The 20691-nt window shown below is 32.5% G+C and overlaps 1 protein-coding gene across 5 annotated transcripts in view; it reads right to left on the bottom strand.

Moving 5' to 3' along the window:
- Window positions 1-20246, bottom strand: part of LOC106134056 (PDF receptor) — a 40334-nt gene extending 20088 nt beyond the window's left edge. For 3 of the 5 annotated variants that reach the window (XM_060953655.1, XM_013334010.2, XM_060953652.1), the window contains exons 1-5: window positions 20123-20246; window positions 12747-12896; window positions 10251-10273; window positions 6761-6815; window positions 5115-5175 (exon numbers count right to left, since the gene is read on the bottom strand). In XM_060953655.1, the coding sequence (XP_060809638.1) occupies window positions 5115-5175; window positions 6761-6815; window positions 10251-10270 (136 nt within the window). In that variant the 5' untranslated portion in view covers window positions 10271-10273; window positions 12747-12896; window positions 20123-20246. The remainder of the gene's footprint in view (window positions 1-5114; window positions 5176-6760; window positions 6816-10250; window positions 10274-12746; window positions 12897-20122) is intronic. The other 2 variants (XM_060953653.1, XM_060953654.1) reach the window with 2 other exon arrangements.
- Between the last annotated feature and the right edge of the window lie 445 nt (window positions 20247-20691).

The raw sequence follows: 20691 nt of genomic DNA, 5'->3' as shown, positions 1-20691 counted from the left end.
GCACGCGTAATGTCGAGTGATAAGCCTTCGTAGTAAGTTCGACTCAATTTTTTGGAAGCCATTCATACCTCCGCGTTCTCCGAACGAGCCATGTTCCTGGTACTGATGTAGAAACAGACCTTTAATGTTACCGGTCCTAACTTAAATTAGCGTTTGCAAAACGTCGTAATTTTAAAGACATTGAATGTGTGAGTAGTCGGTTTTAGGGTGGGACCAATGACAAAAGACTACGGGAAGCAGGTCGGCAGTAAATCAAAAGCCAAATGTGCTTTTAGTTAATTACACGAAAAACTTGATTGAACCGATCGTATCAGTGTTTTATGTAACTTGAACTTTAACGTAAAAAGTTTAATGTCGAATATCATGGAATTGTGTTCAGGGTAAACACAGTCTACTTATATGTAAATAATGTAACTATTTATTTGATATCGTATAGCTATTAATAACTACAAGAGTCGCAAATATATTAATGGTTTTGGCAAATATTATTCTTGATAATTTAACATTTATGTTAATACATACGTGTCAATACATTTAAACTTTAAATTCTTGATAATTTAACATTTATGTTAAATTATCAAGAATTTAAAGTTTAAATGTATTGACACGGCTCTGGGCGTTCTTGTTTGATCTGTAGTTAATGTATGCTTATGAAGAGATAGTATTTGAGTATCGCGAGTTCCCCCTTCCCATTTACAGTTAAATTATTTTACTTTTTACACAATTTTATTGATTTTAATTGTGAGGAAAAATAAATTCATTTGCATTAGTACACTAATATATTATAGTAGTTTAGTTATCTATAAGCACAGAACACAGAAATTATATTGCTACTTTTTGGAATTTATTACCTAAGTAAGTAATAAGGGATTCTTAATAATGTAATTGAGATTTGGAGATAGTGGTAGGATTTAGATATATTTATAACGCAATAAATAAGTATTTCAAAACTATGCCCAAACGAAAACTAGTCTGTTTGACCACAAACAATGACATAGATCCAATCGATGTCGCATGTAAGTGCGAGTAAGAATTAAGGAAATTCTGAGTGAATCAAAACATGTGTAAATGGTAATTTTACTGTACTAACTTATTTTTCGGTTTCCACGTGAGGAAGTAGTCCCTGTACTGAGGGACTTTGACTGGCACGGTTCCTGGTGTGCCACAGTTGCATAGAGCTGATATAATATTATCCAAATTAATTTTTTTCAAGTCAGCCAACTCAGTAATATAGTGTACAAATTCTTCGTAATTTATTTCCGATTTACTGAAAGTATTTTATAAAAACATTGAGTTGTAGATAATTAAATATTTTCTTAGCATCTAGAGTATCAGTTACTTGCTGTCTGTGTGCAAGCGGAAATGTTTTGTGATAAACGCATTGAAATCGGAATAAAAGTGTAATCAGATTTCTGTGCATCAGAATTCAGTTTCTGAACTAAATTGCTCAAAAAACCTTAAATTAAATTGGCATGTAGTTGAATGACAGTTCATAATTACGCATAAATTTTATGATAAAATTTTACTTCATAATCAGTTACATTGCGCAATATTTTCAGAACAATATTCACTATGGTAAACATTAGCTTGATGCTGGATTATTTTGTTTCAATTCAGCAATTAACCAACCTACAAAAATTTTAAAATGAAAAATTATTAAAATCTATTAAATTAATTTTTCACTGCATTGTGAAGTTTCCGTTCTTTTTTTACTTTCAGATGTACCTCTAACGTTGATCAAGTGTATATGCCACAGAAATATGATTATTTTCTTTAAATGGATAGGAAGAAGTTTAAATTTTACTAATCGATGAATAATTTTACTTTAACGCTTTATTAAAAAGTAAAATGTTGAAAATATTTTCCCCAGGCGTTCCCGTTCCAATGAGAAACCTCTCTTAAAGGTTACGAACCTGAACTTGAAGAAAAGTATTCCTGTATCCGTCATAGACACAGTTCTGTCGTTAATAACATCAGCTTGTCTCATCCAATAGTCTGCTCTGTGCAGATCTATGGTGCTACCGTCCCTCTCTTTTGGCTCATCCATTTTCGCAAAGTAAATAAATTGCTGATCAAGTGTTATCTCTTCCTCTACAATATCGCTCATCTAGAGGTGAAGAATGAGTGAATAAATTAAATAAATGTATGACATAGTTTTGATTTCAGCTGCTTAGTTTACAGTGCTTTTTATTTTGGTTTTCTTTACAGATTAAAATTGTACAATTTTGTGTTATTATAATATATGTAGTTAAAGGAATTATTAATTGCGACGGTGGACTCATCCCATGAAAGGATCTCTTCCAGTCGACTGGCATGCAATAAAGGAACTAATTAATATGTATTTTTTTATATGTCATTACTACACCGTATTACCGTGTGGTTCCCGGCATCAATAGAAAAAAGAATAGGACCATTCCATCTCTCTCCCATGGATGTCGTAAAAGGCGACTAAGGGGTAGGCTTATAAACTTGGGATTCTTCTTTTAGGCGATGGGCTAGCAACCTGTCCCTATTTGAATCTCAATTCTATCTTAAAGCCAAATAGCTGAACTTGGCCTATCAGTCTTAAAAGACTGTTGCCTCTGTCTACCCCGCAAGATTAATGTATGTATGATATAATGACATATCATTACTACACACATAATAAAACTATGACTGGTCTATATCAGCACACAGGCATATTTATATTTAGGACCAATGCCAGAGTGATATTTTGTTATGTCTATGAATATACGCATATCTTGAAAAAACGACCAAAGTAATTGTAGTGGTATTTTGATTTGGTCTCACTTATGACTGGAGGTCTAACTTTAAAGTTAATTTTGGAATGTTGCTTTTAACCAAATGGATAAACGTTTGGTCTTACAACCACTAATTTTGCGGTTAATGGCTAGTAATACTTTCGATCGTTTAAATGCTTCGTTTAATATTGAAAGCGTATTACTTACAGCTCTATCACGTAGATTTTAGTTTACAAAAAATACGTAAATAATAAACGCAACGCAATGCACAGATATAAAATAAATATGAATAGCTTTTGAATTCGTGCCTTTGTTTTAATTTACTTGTGGAAAATATGTGAATAATTTCATAAAATTGAAAATGAATGTTCAATATTTCACTAATCTTGTACGAACTTTCCACACACCATAGCAACGTTGAATTAGGGTTCGAGCAAATAGTGTTTGTCACTATAGTTACGAAATAATACCAAGCAAACCACGTGGCTACGATTTGTAAGCGTTAAAATTTTCAAACAAATTTAAGGTTATGTTTGGAAGTGATTCTTAACGTCAGTCGATATATACATTGAAGAAATCAAATCAAATCTATTTTTTTTCTATAAGAATCTGTGAACCTGTTTTTGCGTATTCTTTATATACATTTATCACGTGTAACCCAGTTGTAACAGTATCAACGTCACGGGGGTATTCTTATCTAGACGTTGTTGATTGACTTTAAGACCACTTATGGCGTCAGCATTTTTACTTTCACTTAAAACAAGTAGGTACTCTTCATGTTCCCTTTCCGATACAAACAGTGAGCCAGCATTTACCTCTCTGCTACCAATTTAAATTGAGCTGAGAAGACTTACTCAGATTTTATATTAGAAATAAATATTTCATGTGTCCGACTGTATTCTACTGTCCATTCATTAATATGATGGTTTAATGGATATGCTAACAAAGACTGCCTATCAAATGTTCGCGGTAGCGGTTATTACTAAAGGAGTAACTGAATTAGATTTAATAATTTTGGTAGTCTTGATTCAAATTGCCTGAAGACCAATTTCTGATGAGGTATAAAAATCTAAGATCTGGAACATACTATAAATGAAATCGAATTAAAATTTAAAAGGCAAAGATAAAATACCTATTGCTAATTTAAACATTTTTATTGATAAATAGTTGAAGAGAAATATTTGTTTCAAAAATATTCAAATACTTTTCGTAGTCGATTTGCAGACAATAACGATAATGACATAAATATTCAACGCCGGCTAAATGTTTTGTATCGTGTGAGAACAAAAGTTTTGGAATTTTTACGAATCGTTTTGTTTTATTTGCCGTTCCTCTTTTTTATTTGAAAACTGATGTTTGACGAATGGAAAATAAAATCATCCATTTAAAAGTCATATTTGTTAGTTAGAAATGTGTCGTTCTGGGTGTAAGTTTTACAGTGTTCGATGAGAATAAGTAGATAATTACAAAAACTCAGAAGAAAGAAAGGTAAAAACAGCGCTGTGATAACCATTTATAATTATGTATAAAAAAATTATAAGATATATCGTAAATACATATAATGGGTGATTTAGTAGTGCCGGTCTTCTATAGAACTATTGAGTCACTTCACACTGTAACAATTGAACTCTGAAACGTTTGCGTTCCAACTTTGAAAATGGTTTGGTTTTGGTCGAACTGAGCAATTGCGGTACCGCCGTGCAGTACCTCTGCGGTTTGCCTGATCCAGCTGTCAAACTGTTACCATGATACCGCTTGGTTGTAATAGTTCAGCAAGAGAGTTTGCATAAATGTTTAGATGTGATTGTTTGCCACGATTGAGGTGCTGAAAATTTTTACACGCACATTGCGTCTAAGTAAGTTGTTTCTCTTTTAGTTTTAAAGATACATAGTGCTGAAGAGTAATTTATTTTACGGAGGATTTAACTCTTTCGTAATGGTACGTTCTTCTTAGGTTTTTCCACTTGCCATGGTCCCTAGAAACTCCTCTTGCTTTATCATTATTTTATTTATCATCATATTCATCCCTCTTTTTATGTTCGCTCTTCGGTTGACGGTTTTCATTTCTATTCAGTTTTGACAATACGAGTATTACATACTAATTGCTATGAATGTTGTAACTAGGAAGAAGAAAGTACACACGTATCTAAATGTAATTCTAAGATATTTAATAATCTTCATAAATCAAATAAAAGTTAAAAGTATGTCCAACGAAGAATCAACATTACGGAAAATCTTATTCCTAAAATTATACATAACGTAGGTACCGTAAATGCTAACTTGTGGCTCTGAGCAATATGAAAACATTATCATACAACAGGTTGATACGTGAAACCCATTATTTACTGAAAAATATAAAAAAATATCACTTACCGTTAATAGTCGAAATGTCTGAGTATTGTTTTTGGCATATCTCTTTTCGAGTCAGTTGTGTCTGTAAATTGAAAAATAAGTTTAGTGTACTACCCACTTACACAGAATTCTAAAACTATATTAAAATAAATTAAATATAAATCATAAATATACAATATCCACAGATATATAATCAAGCTAGACATCATAAAGAACCTCGTTTCGAAACTTTCATTGGGTATCAACTATCAAATAATAGTAACAAATATAAAAATGTATCATTGTTTTCTACTATGTTGTAACTATGAAATCTGTCAACAAAAGTTAGTTGCATAGGGGATTTTCTATTCTAAGGATCAGTTCACACACTTAAGCATATTTTATTACGACGACCCTACATTTAAGTTGCGCCCCGAGGCGTCTTGTTACGTCACGCGGCGTTTTAAAATATGTTGGCAGAAAAAATGGTCGAGTTTGGTTTACATATCTAGATAATTATATATCTGTGATTTTGTCAATTTTCAAACTTAGTCCCTCTTTTCGTATTCTTTATCCTATTCGTTTTGTCGTGGTTGCAACAAATGCAGTAAATAATTGCTCCATTGTAGTATGAGCTAAAGAGGACAGTTCAATACGCGTTAGTGCCTACGACTTGAATATGTCTTAATTAATTAAACTTAACAGTTCCGATATAGTTTAACGGACGCGATGGATGGGTAGCTCGGAGACGTGTTACCATAATTCGTGAAAATCCTAGCTTGTTGCAACATTTTATCACTTTGCAACCAATGCGCACTGCAAATATCATTTAATCCCTAAAAATATTTCCACTCTATTTGTATTTAAATCCTCTTCAACAACATGATAATTTTCCATGGCAGTTTAAAACACACTTCAAAAAATATATCCCGCGAATCCGGGCGTATCGGTAGATGAGCGGGGTTATATTGATCCCCAATTCAAACATTACAAAGTATTATGTTTGCCCAAGTACTGCAATTAAAATAAAGCCGTATTAAATACGCGCAAAAAACATCCGACGGATATGTTTTTTTTTTATAAATATTGCGAACTTGTATTAAATGTTATGTTGTGTGTTTATTTTTCATTGGAACTTGCCGGCGATTTATTAAATGATTTGATTAACTTCCGACTGAATGATTCCAGACTTATTTAATAATCCCTGTGCTTCATTAAGATGGCGGGTACCAATATTCGGTATTGCACAAATATATGTACGCTTCACATATTCCGGAGAGGTAGGCTGAAAACTCATCTTTCTGTACCTTTTGATATAAAAGATATGTTACTTAGATACCTACGCTGTGATACGTCTACTTTCCTAAGAGATTTAGGTAATTTCATGAGATAATTAATTGGGACAAAACATTACGATAGCGAATAATATTAATAAACAATTAAAAAAATGAAAATCAACACTATCTAAATGTTCACGAACCTACTTTAATCAATAAAAAAATATTTCTAGACATTCTTTTCTTAATTTGCAACATTTTTGTACGAGTAAGAAATATGGCTCATCCTATATAGAAATGTATCCAGTATCTAATGTTGAATTAAATGATAAATATTTCTGGTATATTGTCAACGTTCAGCAAACTTTAGATAGTGTTGAAAAAATAATTGGTATTATAGATGTTACGTACCTGAGAGTTTGCAGCCTCTGTAACGCTATGATTTATTGGAACATTTGAAGAACACCTGAAATTCATTTTATTTTAAGGGCATAATAACATAGAATTTATTAAATTAACCTATTACGCCTTGTGTCGAGTTAAATTGTAAGTAGATATGTCCAGGTGAAATTTTCTAGAGGTTAAGGGATGATTCTCATTAGAGCGCGTGGGGGACGGGCCGGAGTCCGTCAATGTGGGCAGCATTGATGGACTTTGTATTACACCGAGTGAGGCGTGAGTTTGAGCCTCACATGACATCTGCTCTGTGTAATATAAATTGACGATTCAAATCTTTGCCAGGGCAAAGGGCGGGTTTGTTCTGCGCAAAGCCGCTCTGATTAAATATTAATTCAGTTTACTTAAAGACATAATTTCATTAGTATTAGTAATAGTATGCAGTACCTACTCGAAGAAAAAGTAATTATAATATTGTAAGTAGATAATTTCAGTATTTTATTTGTTGACAGTTATAAAATTACTGATTGTTACTTATATAGGGATATTTTAAAATTGGCTAGGGTGCGACAGCGGCGGTCGATGAAATTTTTTAATTAAATAAATTTATTTTAAATTTTCTAATTAAATCTCATAAAGCAAAAATTGTTACCATGGTTTCCAATTTCACGAATATAAAATAGTTTAAAAAGTTATCTAATAATATTTATTAAGTAAATAGTTGAACGAATAATTAAAACTTCAAAATAATGTAGTAAAGTTTTGACACTTAGAAGGCAACATGAATATGAACCCGGTAAAATTGTTAGTAGTCTCGCAATGAATTTATATTTTAATTTCTATGATGAAAGGAGAAAACCCCATAAGAGCACTTTAAACACTAATAAGCTGGCGACTTCGCGCACGTGGAATCACGTTATTTAATGAAGGTAAGTAGTTTATTTCATTCTCAGAACCAATATTTTTAATCAGTTTAAGTATTTTTCCTTTCATAGTACTAAAAAGACGGTAATAAATCTTAACTTTAAAAATGTTATCCTGGATACATGTCCAGGGTGTGTTTTTACTTGAGGAATAAAAGGAGGTCACAATGAAAGAGATTCACCCACGATGGTACGGTTACATCTTGCTCGCACTCGGGACCGCGCCACCTTTGAGGCACCAATTTCGTATGGGAAGGCCGATAACTATAACTGAAAACTGCTTGGCTTGATGCCCGATAAGATGCGAAGCAATGGACATATAAGTCAGTTTGTACGAGTACGAGAAACAATCAGACAAATTGGAGAAAAATAACGGAACGAGGTCACCGCCTCCTGGACAACAACAGCCGTGTAATCCAAGATGAAATGATTTATATTATAAATTGGTATTTGTCTCATTACGAAACAATTCTTTGCAACAATATTCTACGCTTACAAAGTGAGCAGGCAAAAGCTAGAGTTCCATGAAATTGAATTAATTGACATTTATTGCGACTCGGGATAGTAAAACTAACTGTTAGCCAATTGATTAATTGATGTTAATTGAAATTTAGGCATCTAAATGAAATTTAGATATAATTGGATTGTTAGATTATTTTATTTGCATGGATTGAACCGCACCTATATGTAAAACCGTTAAGTTAAAGTTAAGTTTAAGTGATTGGTTAATCATACTCGTTGGTATCTTCATAAAAAGGCCAATAGTAAAAAGATCCAAGTCTATTTTAAGAGCTTTTTAGGCATTCCAAAGCAAAAATCGTACAATATCATTCGTTAAGACAGAAAACGTCTGTAAATAAGGGTAATAAAGTGAAAATAAGGGTTACAAAAAGTTGACGCAAATTTGAACTCTTTATTAGCGTTGGTTATATTTCGAAGTGGGAATTTTACAGATTTCCTCACGTTTTCCGTAACGTTTTTATTCTCTTTGTAGAGTCCAAACTCAATTCAAGTGTTAACAAAAAGGCCGCCCTATTGTTCATGACCTTAAAAGTTTTTAGAAATGTTTGGGTAGGTTCTTTTCTCCCATATTCTTTAAAATGTTTTTAATTTGTTTTTTCCATGTGGCAGGTACTTTTTAACAGTTCACTGTAGTCTTGGTTAATGGGCGAATAGTCATTCCCGGAGTCCGTTGCAAATAGATCCCGATATACTGACTACAGAGAAATCCTAAAAGGATCTTAACATTAAAATAAGATTTTGATTTCAGCATTTTCTATTTGTAGTGTTATAAACTTTTTAACGATAAAAGCCTCTCACTCTGCCCTCTCGAGGAAAGATAAGTGTTGTATTTTTAAATAAGTTTCGTTCAAAAGCTAAAAAAGGAATGTTCTGCAATTTTAAATATTCTACGAACTACGATTTTTTTTTCGTTTGATGAATACTTTGTATTTAAAAGATTATTGACTTAGATATTTATAGTCCCGTAGCTCAATAGAAAAAAACATAAGTACATGACTTTACAAACAAAAAGACTTTTTTTACTTATGAGGCTGATTAAGATAATATATCGATAAGAAGGTAAGATAATCCCAAAAATCCATATTTTATACGGGCGTATTTAATTAAATCTTAATATTGAATTATTCAGATGTGTGTATAAAATTTACATTCCCATTCCCATTTCATATTGTACGCACAAGAGCTTGATCTCCAATTGTATTATTTGCACCTGAATTATTAACACCTTTAGACATTAATACCCGAGTTGATACAATTATATGCACTCAGACCAATAGACCAAAAGCCGTCATTGACCATTACGATCCCGTCACCACTGAGCTACAATTAGTACGCTCTGCCTGGAGCTTTCGCCCACGTGTAACGTCTAAACAATAATCTGTTCAGAAATGCATCTGTATTACAGGGAATTGCATTGATTTTTTTAATAAGATATATTACCAAAATTGTGTTTGATGTTTTTAGTGTGTTTCCTTATTGAGTGTGTTAGGCTAAACAGTTTTATCCTTGAAGCTAGAAATAATTATGAAATAAAAATATGTACGTCCGCGATTCAGCACACTCCACTTCAAATAAGTGTCTAGAACTAGAGGTCAGTCAGTGACTTTCCTACAAATAACTAATTTTCACGCGAGTAGTCTAAATCAAAATCAGTTTATAATCTAATCTAATGGTGTCCATCACGAAAAATGGCGGATAAGTGAAGTATCAGACGGAATCAATCGATTTAATATTCCTAGTTTAAGAGACAATACTGTTTACTCTAACTTCGTGTCTAAATCAATACCTAATCTCAATCTGACTGAGTAACTCATATACATTAGACATAGCATAAATACGAGTACATTGTTAGATATTAGTTAGTCATATTAATCTAGTGATAAAAAGTAAAAGGAGAGAAATATAATATTATCTGATACTTTTGACTAAACCGTATTATTGAGCTCAATTTATGACATTTCACTTTTTTTTATAGACAATTTATAAGAGAGCCTTTATGTTGTTTGATAACAATAACAAAATTAATTAAAGTTAAAGGAATAAAATATCATTATACTTACATGATACTGATCGGCGGCATAACCTGCAAATAAAAATTGATGTTATTAGTATATATACTGAGCATTGCAGACTAATAGATTAAGAGCATTATTATAATCGGGCAATAATAACTCCTACTAATTGGTCAAACGAATGTACTGAATTGAATTAATTGTACTAAGCACGTTAACAAGTACCTTCATACTTCAAATTTATATAGATAATATTTCCTTTGTCAATTCTTATACTATGTATATATCAAATGTGTTATATAAACAAGGTACCTGTTCATAAAGTTGTTCTCCTTTCCGTGTTACGTTTATGGGTTAAGGTTGGATATTATTAGTTTACCTGGGATCAGGCTAGACGACCTTCCGGGATTGCTAGTAGGTAAATTCATTGTTGATTACAGTGCTCACTTTATGTGTGAAGTTATTATTCGTGTTGATTTACGTTAAATAATTCCAAACATTTTAATAAAAAAAATATTGAATGCCAACGAGCCAAAGTCACTGATATCTGTACAAGAATTTTCCGCTTTAAATGGCATTGAGCAGAACATATTTGCGGCAGTGATTACGAGAGCATGGAGTCAGAAAAATCTTTTTTGGGGACTCTGGACGGGACGAAGTGTATCGAAAAGATGGCAGGTCCGATCTGTACTAGAACTGCTGCATCTAGGTCAAATTGGAAAGGCATTGAAGAGTCATATGAACAACAGTGGACGTCGATATGCAGAGAAGAAGAATTTGGATTATAAAATATGGTTGCCTTTAATTGAAACTATTAAGTTAAAATGTGATTGTTACAATCAATGCAAGCTTTATCTGTTACATTTATTTCTCTCCAAAATTTGACCTCGTTCCTTGAAAAATGTTGACAATGTAATTTTTTGTGGAGTCGAATCCATAATGCGCCCTTCCAGGGTCAAGGGTCGGCAAGATGGGGTGGGACACACTCCAGACGTCCATTGTGCCTGCCTTTGTTCATTTTTGAGTCTCTGGTTACGGTTTCAAGTTTAAAATAATAATCATCCAATTTTGTGCTACCTGATTTCAATGATACATATATACAGCTCTGAACGTGGACTTTTAATCTTTTCGAGACTGTCTATCCTGTAAAGGATCAAGACGTGATTGTGTATTATTAGATAAGAAAATGTATACATATAGGATGAGAACATTAAATTTAATTCTAATTAATGAGCTACCTTTATTTAATGATCACTTAGAAATTTAATCGTAATGAAGCACAAAATATGTATTACTATAGACGATTTTCACCAGGTGTAGTAATGGGATCGCATGGCCGCCAGTCCGCTGTTACAGCTCAACTTACATTTTCTGTATTAAGTAAGAATGAAAATACCATTTCACGTATAGCCTGACTCGTAAAGTTTTACGTTGTAATTCGCATTCATTACAATTTTCTAACACTTTTTAGAGTCGCAAACTTTTCATGATGGCACAAAGCTTTGTCTACGGCACAGCGTATTTCAAAAACAATAAATTCAGGTCGCTTTTGTACAGTTCCAACTCCGGATAAGTTAATTTTATTATTTTTTGAAAAATATCATTCAGTAGAATGTGCAACGAAGTTCAAAACATTCCGTAACTGTGCAGGAATAAATGTGCGTATTACATCCTGCGTCTGCATAGTTGTACGCAGATGCAGGATTGTTTAACATTATTATATTTTATTCGTCTCCTCCGTTCATATATACTATATACCTATAAGTGAAATGAGAATCATTTCTCGAACAAATCTTTGTGTAAGGTGTGAAACTAGTCAAAGATCTGAGGAATAGGCGACATTCACAAGCGGACAAAGTTGAGTGTAACAGCTAGTAATTTAATAATAAGCCTTCAGCATAAATGCGTCTCGACATTGCTAAAAGGTTTTGGTGCATTATTTAAAGCCCAAATGGAAAACTTTCGTTATAATTGATGGTTCGATGGATGGTTTTATAGGATTATGACTCGTATCCATTGACATCGATCCCCTGCTCGGAAAAGGGGTGGACATAGAGTGAGCTAATGTAATTTATAAATGCTGAATATCTCCCTCTCATTGTACGTTTTTCTGAGTTATTTATTAGTACGTTTTTTTATGTATTTACTACGTACCATACTTGTGTTTTTCAACAATACTAAACAGAGACAGTGAGTCCTTCTTCCTTATAATTTTTTTATCTCTAAGTCTGGAGTAACAGTAACCAAAAACTTATATGAATTATATGAATTATTTATTGATTATCCTTATAGATTTTAGTTTCGTTCAACATACACCTGTGCTATGATTAACCTGGAAATTTAAGGATGGTTTCAGAAGTGCAATAAGAAATTACCTTTTACCTGCTTAAATTTACTCTCGTACCCGACCTGGACCATCATAGCGGCTGATGACAGAATCAGCAGCCGAGTAAACTTACCATGAAAATGTCCAGGGCAGAAATCGGCGAGTAACAAATAGTGCAAGTGAAGAAAAATGCTCATATTAATTATGACAAACCACACCTTTCGTGACTTTGTGGGGAAACTTGTGTTGCACAGGGATACCGCAATCCCGTCGGAAGGCGACTGCGCAGCTACTCCTGTACTGGTCGATGTGTAATTAATTGCGCTATTTTTTGTAAGTGCCCCATGGCCATGTAGAGGTGTGCAGAACTGAAAGGCGAACGATGAATCAGAACCAAGATCAGAACGTTCTATCCTTTTGAGGCTATGTAAAGCTACTAGGTTTTTAGTGAGGGTGTGACCGGCTCGGTGAAAACATCAGAGAAAATTAACTTCACATCGATATCACCTATCACAGAGTGTAAGTTGTGAGCCGTGTAGGTTGGAATGGTAATATAGTAAATTTTAATATTGATAATTATAGCTCACCTGATTCAACGAATCATGAGTTAATTATCTAGAAGAGATAAAATAATATAAACAGATACAGAATAAAGATAAACAGATTGCAATCGAAGGGATAAAAGTCGTCCTACACGAGGATTAATCCATTACAATTACAAAAATAGAATTCGTATTTGTGCAATGTTTCCTTTCACGGAAATTAATGACAATTAATATGATTATCCTTATGATTCGACTCTTGTCTGGCAGACAGATATTATCCTTTCAACTTTCAGTTATACTTGTGACCCTAATATTGGAAAATTGCAAAATGTAGATACTTTATTGTACATTTTTAAATTTTTCAATATTAACAAACAAATCGCATCAGTGCAACGTCATAGTAAATCATACATTTTAAATTAACTATTGTGTAATTTTAAACGATCAATTTTTTGATGATATTTCATTCTAAATATATGAATTATTCCGATTACAAAAAGAACAAATGATGCTGAAAGTATTAGTGGAAAAAAGTCTTTCTTTTTAATGACAACTTATGTTAGTTGTTATATAGTTAATGGTGTGTTAATGGTGTTAAAAGAAAACAGATAAACAAATATAATATGGCAAAAATATGACATGTATTTCTAGTTTACACATTAGTTGCACAAAGGTGGTTAGGTAATTCAGCGGAAATCGTTATGTCGATATTACTGCGGTTAAATTTAGTTTGACTATGTTACACTAAAAGGGTTTCAGTTAATGTTTTGATTAATTAAGCAAACAAACAAGTTAGGTATTCGCAATTTCTCGATCATATATTTTGACCGCAATATTGAATCAGAGTGAAATTACGGTAACATTTTGATGCAGCATTTAGTGAACATTATGGGACGTTTATATTTTTCTTTTTTAACCGACTTCAAAAAAAGGAGGAGGTTTCTCAATTTGACCGAATATTTTTTTTATGTATGTCCGAAGATAACTTCATCGTTTATGAACCGATATTGATTTTTTTCTTTTGTTGGAATGGTAGTATCCCAAGGGTGCCATGGAGTATGCCAACCAAAAGGTCTTCAATTATTAAATACTTAATAATTGTTGTTTCTTTTAATTTATCACTTATAAAGCCGAAATTATTTGAAGAAGTTAATTTACTTTTTTGTTTCCGTGTTGAACTTGTTCTTTTTGGTAATTTTTTTTTCAGATTTTAATATCCATATAATAAATTTGGAAATTATCTGGCTGTGAGAATCAGCGTTGCCATACAATGTGACAATGCTGCCAGCCGTTAAGCCGGATTTACATTACGAAATTAGTGGCTTGAAATCAGTTTGATAAAACTAATTTGACGAGTACACGTTCAGTTTTACAATGCATGCATTACTTTTGTGAAACTAGAGTATATTTCGTGCTATACGCATATTTTTTGTAAAAAAAATGTCATGCACAATTCGGCAAGTTGACATATTGCAGGGATCATGATGATTAAGATTTTTTAATACCTAAGTATTTTTTTTAATATTATAGTTTAAAGTAAATATATAAACAATTATATAATCCAATTAATTAAGAAAAAAATTATTAGCGCAGCAGCGCTTCTAATAAACTCTATTGAATTCCCTTTCCATGTACATAGAAACGTGAGTTTGTATCAAAAGATGCGTCCACGTGACCTTAATACATTGCGATCATTCAAATATGGCACAGAGCGCTGAAGCCCACTATCCAAAGTCCGCCACCGACCCCTATGACCCATAAAATAATCCTCATATTAGGTTTAATACCAAGATGAAGTACCTAAGGAGGTGCTCGGTATATCAGGTAGTCCCTTTAATATAAATATATGCTACAGAGTTACAGTTATTAGAAAAAAACCGGTCAAATGTGTGTCAGCTACGCGCATTGTAGCTCCGTAGATTGGAACCAATTAGATTTCATATTAACAAATATCTAAAAACAAGCCCATGTAGGACGGCGGTAACTACTAATTAACTATCTATTACATTATGGATATATGGTCGCTTGCGTCCCACCCCGGGACAAATAATATGCGGTTCAAATTTGAGGCTTTGTTTGCCAAAATTCAAGGGTAAATAGGATGTAGTGATTGAATATCAGCCGGACCTTGCACAAGGCTTCACGCGGTATTGAATAAAATGGATAGAGGACATCTATAATGAAATATCGATTAAAACTAGCGCTTTCAACCCCAGACGTGGAGTGAGGGCCCCTAAAAGGGCTGGATTAGCATAGGAATTGAATTAATTCTGACGTTCTAGTAATTTACTAAAATTTGAAATTATAGGTATTAACCTTTTGTTTTATCATCACTTACAAAGTGTTGTTTTAGTTCCTAACGAGGAGATGCCACTTAAATATAGTAATTTTTCAAGGCGTACCGAAGCTTCGCACCTCAAAGCTGATTAATAAATTTTTCAAAAGAGGTGTTGTGTTCCAAATTTTTCTTTTGCGTCCCCTGAAAGTTACAAAATCCCTTATGAAGAGTCAAAAGAATCCCTTCAGAATTTAACTTTAGACTAATTTAAATTAATTTACCAATCAAGGACATTCGTTTTTCTTCTTATCCCCAGCAGTTTCATCATCACTTATAAAAGTGTTGTTGCTCGTGAAAACATGAAATGTAGCTCGAGTCGTTACAAAATAATTTGTTAACTATTTTAGACGCGACGATTGTTTCCTAGGATTTCTAATTGACCTATTTTTAGAAATATTCCATTTGCAATCTAGATTAATTTATAGCAAGAATATTGCGTTAAGATCAAATAAAATGTAAGTGTAGGAAAGGAATTCTATATATAAGTATTGGCCATGAATTTATTATAAGTAGATATTAATTTAGGTCTTCTGTTCTGGCGGACCCCGGGCCCCGAACTACTTCTGTGGAGGGTGCAACCGGGCACACGAAGAAATGAGAGAGATTAATTTAGTTCTGTACGTGGTAATACTCGTAGCTATCAATTGGACGTCTTTTTCTAAGTCCCAATGTTTGTATGTCGGTTTGTAATAAAATTTAATATGCTGGTCCAGTGCTGATGACAATGCATGTATAGTATACCTATACTAAACGTGACCTGATCCGACAACCAGAAACCTTAACACATTTCCTCAACAGTGAACAGCAAACGTGCAATTTTGTACATTTGTTTAACCATGACAGTCAATGTCAAAGTCGACCATGCCAGGAATTTTATATTCCAACTTACCACGATCCCTGCATACTTCTCTCTCTCTCTCTCTCCACGTACATATTTTTTTAATTACAACTAGTGGGGTTTAATTTAAAAAAAAATATTGCGTAAATTACAACGTTCATCGTGTAAAGGTAACTTACGGCCGGACGAAGTTACGCATGTACTGATAAATCTGCCGATGATAGCTTGTCAATATCAGAGACCTCACATTTCCATCGCACTTAATTTTACAAGTAACATTTAACCCTTACAAATTTTTGCAACTTTTTACATTACAACTTTATTAGTAATCTTATAAAATAATTAATTTAATCTAAACGAATGCATTACTGATTGATTGATTGGTAGACAATGTTCAGTCTTGGAAAGTACAAGGGAGCACTAATAAAGGTTATTGTAATCATGAATCATCAAAGAAATCGTATACTCGTAAGGTCAAGATCTCATAATGAAAACTAGAAGAAATCGAGGGAATAGTAATAATGATTATCCGTAACTGTTCGAATATTTGTCATGTCGTTAAGTTCAAAATGGTTTATAATATCAAACACGAATTGCATAAAAACTATACACATCTTTGTACCTAGAATGAACAAGTTCTATTTTGAAGCAACGTTCTAAAATAGCACCTGTATATTTATTTCTTCTCACATCATAAAACGTTGAAAATGATTGCGGCTTTCTGTTTATTTGGACGTGTGCGATTTGACGTGGCATACCTTCAGAGTTACTATTCAATGTGTATTTGATTGAACGTTGAACTGGATTATTTCAAATATTGTATTATATAGAGGGAACATTTATATTTCTTATAGAGACACATTTCGCTTCATCTCGAGAATCTTTCTTTATTTCCGCCTTTTAAATACTTTTTATTAATAATCTTAACCATTACCACTTTCAGTTTATGTCACATTCATTTAACATGTGCTCTTCGTTAGCTTTAGTTGTGAATTTAATGGAATGAGAGCGAAAAAAAATTGATCAAAATCGATTATTGCCGAACAAATAAAAAAGTCATACGTTCGAATTGAAAATCGCCTACATTTTAACTTATTTGAATAACTGCTGTTTTTAAATAAATATGAAATTCGCAATACGCAGTTTTTACTAAAATGAATTTATCTAAATAATTTGTCCCTTAAGGGGTAGACAGAGCAAGTGTATTTTACCATCTTTATGGGAAGTGAAGCAGCTGGCACACGCTATGTTTTCCCTCGCTACTACCAAGTTTGCGTTTAATCTTGCACTAGATGATGTGCGCATATTTCCTCAATATAAATTTATTAGTCCAATAAATATTGTGATAAGATTTAGAATCCGTATTATTGAATCTGTTATAGTTAGATCTCATGTCTACTTGAGATCTCGCAGATATTAAAATGAAGATGCAGGCAAGTGGAATAAATTAAGATCAGCAGGTATTTATATATTCGATGAGGCGAACCCTAGTTTTGCCTAGTTTCCTTTGCTTATTGGATAAGATTTTTCTAAAATCAAATTAAATAAAATTTCTTTTTTTATGAGAATAGTGAATACACCGTTAAAAATATACCTATTTATATTTTAACAAATTCTCATAACTGATAATGTGGCCTTTTAGTCTTTTCCAGACCGTTGGCTCTGTCTACCCCGCTTGGGATCGCAAGGCATATAGACGATATGTATCTATGTATAATTGATATTATCAATGCAAAATTTTGTATGTTTGTTAGATCACGCAAAACCACTCACCGAATTGGGATGAAATTTCACAGTCATAGAGGTTGTACATCAGAAGATAGATACGGCCTGTATTTCCCCCATAAGAAACTATAATTTCAATACGTGAGATTTTCTCGTACAAAATTACCCTCTTTCGTAACGTTCTTATTTACAACAAATTCTTTGAAGTGCGCGAACAAAAGTGCGGTGGTTCACCTTGACTGGGATCAAACACGAACGTTTGTATGCCTATTATATGTCTCATCTGCTATAAATCTTGACTCTTAACAGAGGTATGTACATATATTACACATAAATTTGGAGCTATTCTGGTTTCAGGATTATTTTTATGAAAGGCTGACTTTTGTTTGGAGACCCGCGCTTAGGGAAATTCAGGGACATCCGGATTCATCATTTTTCTTTTTTTATAAAGGCTACAAAGACTTGCCTGTCTGCGAGGTGACGCAATACTAATTTACTATACATGAAAGTATTTATAGTGTACCATTCCGCGTTACTCAACCTTTTCCTTTTGGACCGTAAATTCAAATACAGACTAAGATTCAGTTGGTTGTTGTTGCTAAAATTTGCTTTAGTCACTATTTTTTATCTGAGATTCGTTACTTTAAATAAACGTTCTAACCTAAATGCATTAGACATTCGAACAGAACGAAATAAGTGTTAGTTCTTATTTACAAATAAGTAAGGAGCTTTTCTCTGAATCAAAGGGAAAATGTGAATCAAGTGGCATTCCTCTAATTGGTTGCTTTGTAATAAGATAAATGATTTTGATATCCGATTAACAATTCGAAATGAAGAATTTTTCCTGGTAAGGTTATAATTTATATCGATTTCGCTTAAACTGAAATTTTCAATCAAGACTTCGTCACGAATTTTAATTGCATGGAAGGGTATTTTTAATATTGGTGTAAATAAATTGCGTTTTCTGCGAAACAATCTCATTATGTGAATCAATCCAGGTATCCATATTTCGGCACTGACATACACAATAATAAAAACAAAATGAATGAATTATTTATCACGTTATGTACTTTGTTTGTTGTGGCGAATGTTAACATGGTGGTGATGGATCAAATGATATCAGAGATACGAGAATCGTTAAGAATATTTAATTCGTAAAATGTATGTACACTCTCATCATGAAATTGCGGCCATAGGCGTTACTAATTTTCATTCTTTAAATTAATAAAAGATAATATCGAAACGATATTATCGATTAATAATAAGAATAAGAAGATAAATACACAATGTTTCTTTTCTTGTTTTAGTTTTAATTATTTTTCAAAAGTGATGTTAATAATTCGTGGCACTAAAAGAATTGGGGAAATTAATCACTGGTTCAATTTCAAATAACCATTATTCAAAGGTAGTGAATTAATTTGTTAGTGAAATACGAGTTGTAAAACCATTGATAAAAATATAAATAAATAAAAATAAAAAACATATTCCCGAATGTAATTAAAAAAAAAACGTTTTCAAATATTTGATGAAAATAGTGAAACTCATCAACTATCCAAAGCAAACTAACAGCAAAAAATGTAAAACTCATTTCACTGTGACATCGGCCGATCAACTCATCGACATCGTTTACAAAGTCGATATTTTAAACGAATGAAATAAGGAAAATGTTGATGGTTAAATTTATTATTTTATTATCTGTCTTATACACTCACAAGTTTTTTGAAAGTTGATTTATACTATTTGCATATTTTTTTATTTTTACGTTTACAATAAAAACTTGAATTTAAATTCAAATAACTATTTACTCTCTGTAAATAAAAGCAAAGGTAAAAACTTTTCAAATCATAAACACGTTTCAATTAATTTCTATCAAATTTCATCATCAATTGTAAACCTAGAAAGGTTATTACATGTCAAATAATTAAAACAGCTTTGTCCGTGTCTTTTTAACTACCATTTTTAACGTGTTAAATTATACGGGCAATATAAAATTATATTGTTATTACATGTCGAGTTACACTCGGATAACAAATAGTTGTATATAATTATTTTGATGATTTTTAATTGAATATACGTTATTATTCCTGTTAAATTATAGTTGTCAATCGCACAGTCAAATTAATAAACATAAAGCACTGTCCCACTTACCCTTACCACACTGGTTACGAAGCGCGACTGAAATTTTCAGAAATCTTTGCGACTTTTTTAATCTTACACAGCCATGCGTACTTGTCAAGAAACCGCAAGTGAGTGGACTGCCTATATCCATCTCTTTTAGCGAAATAGCTATGCGCAGTGGGCGCGTAACCTATACTTACATTTATATGTATAAGATCGGTCACATTTCCGCGCGTTCGGAAAAAAGTTACGTAAGTAGTTAATTGCTCCAACAGGTTGCGATTTGTTTGCTTATTGTTTTGAACGAAAACTATTATACAGTTAATTTCAGATATACATTACTTTTATTTAAAAAGTTGCATGAAAATATGATGGTTTGTTATGTAGATAGGTGATTTGTTTAGGGTGACATTTGTTTAAGATGATGTAAACTTTGATGATGTAAACAATGAATGGTTTAATTTTACATGTTCTTATACGGCCTCTGTGACCCAGCGGTAGTGCGCTTGTACCGGGAGGTCCCAGGTTCTTATTATAAAATATAGTATTAAATGTGTGTTATTAAAGTGTGGTTCCCGGCACCAATAGAAAAAAGAATA

Source organism: Amyelois transitella, chromosome Z, assembly GCF_032362555.1.
Source record: "Amyelois transitella isolate CPQ chromosome Z, ilAmyTran1.1, whole genome shotgun sequence".
In the NCBI taxonomy this organism is placed as follows: Eukaryota; Metazoa; Arthropoda; class Insecta; order Lepidoptera; family Pyralidae; genus Amyelois; species Amyelois transitella.
The sequence above is the reverse complement of the archived record's forward strand: the minus strand, read 5'-3'. Positions and strand labels throughout refer to the sequence as shown.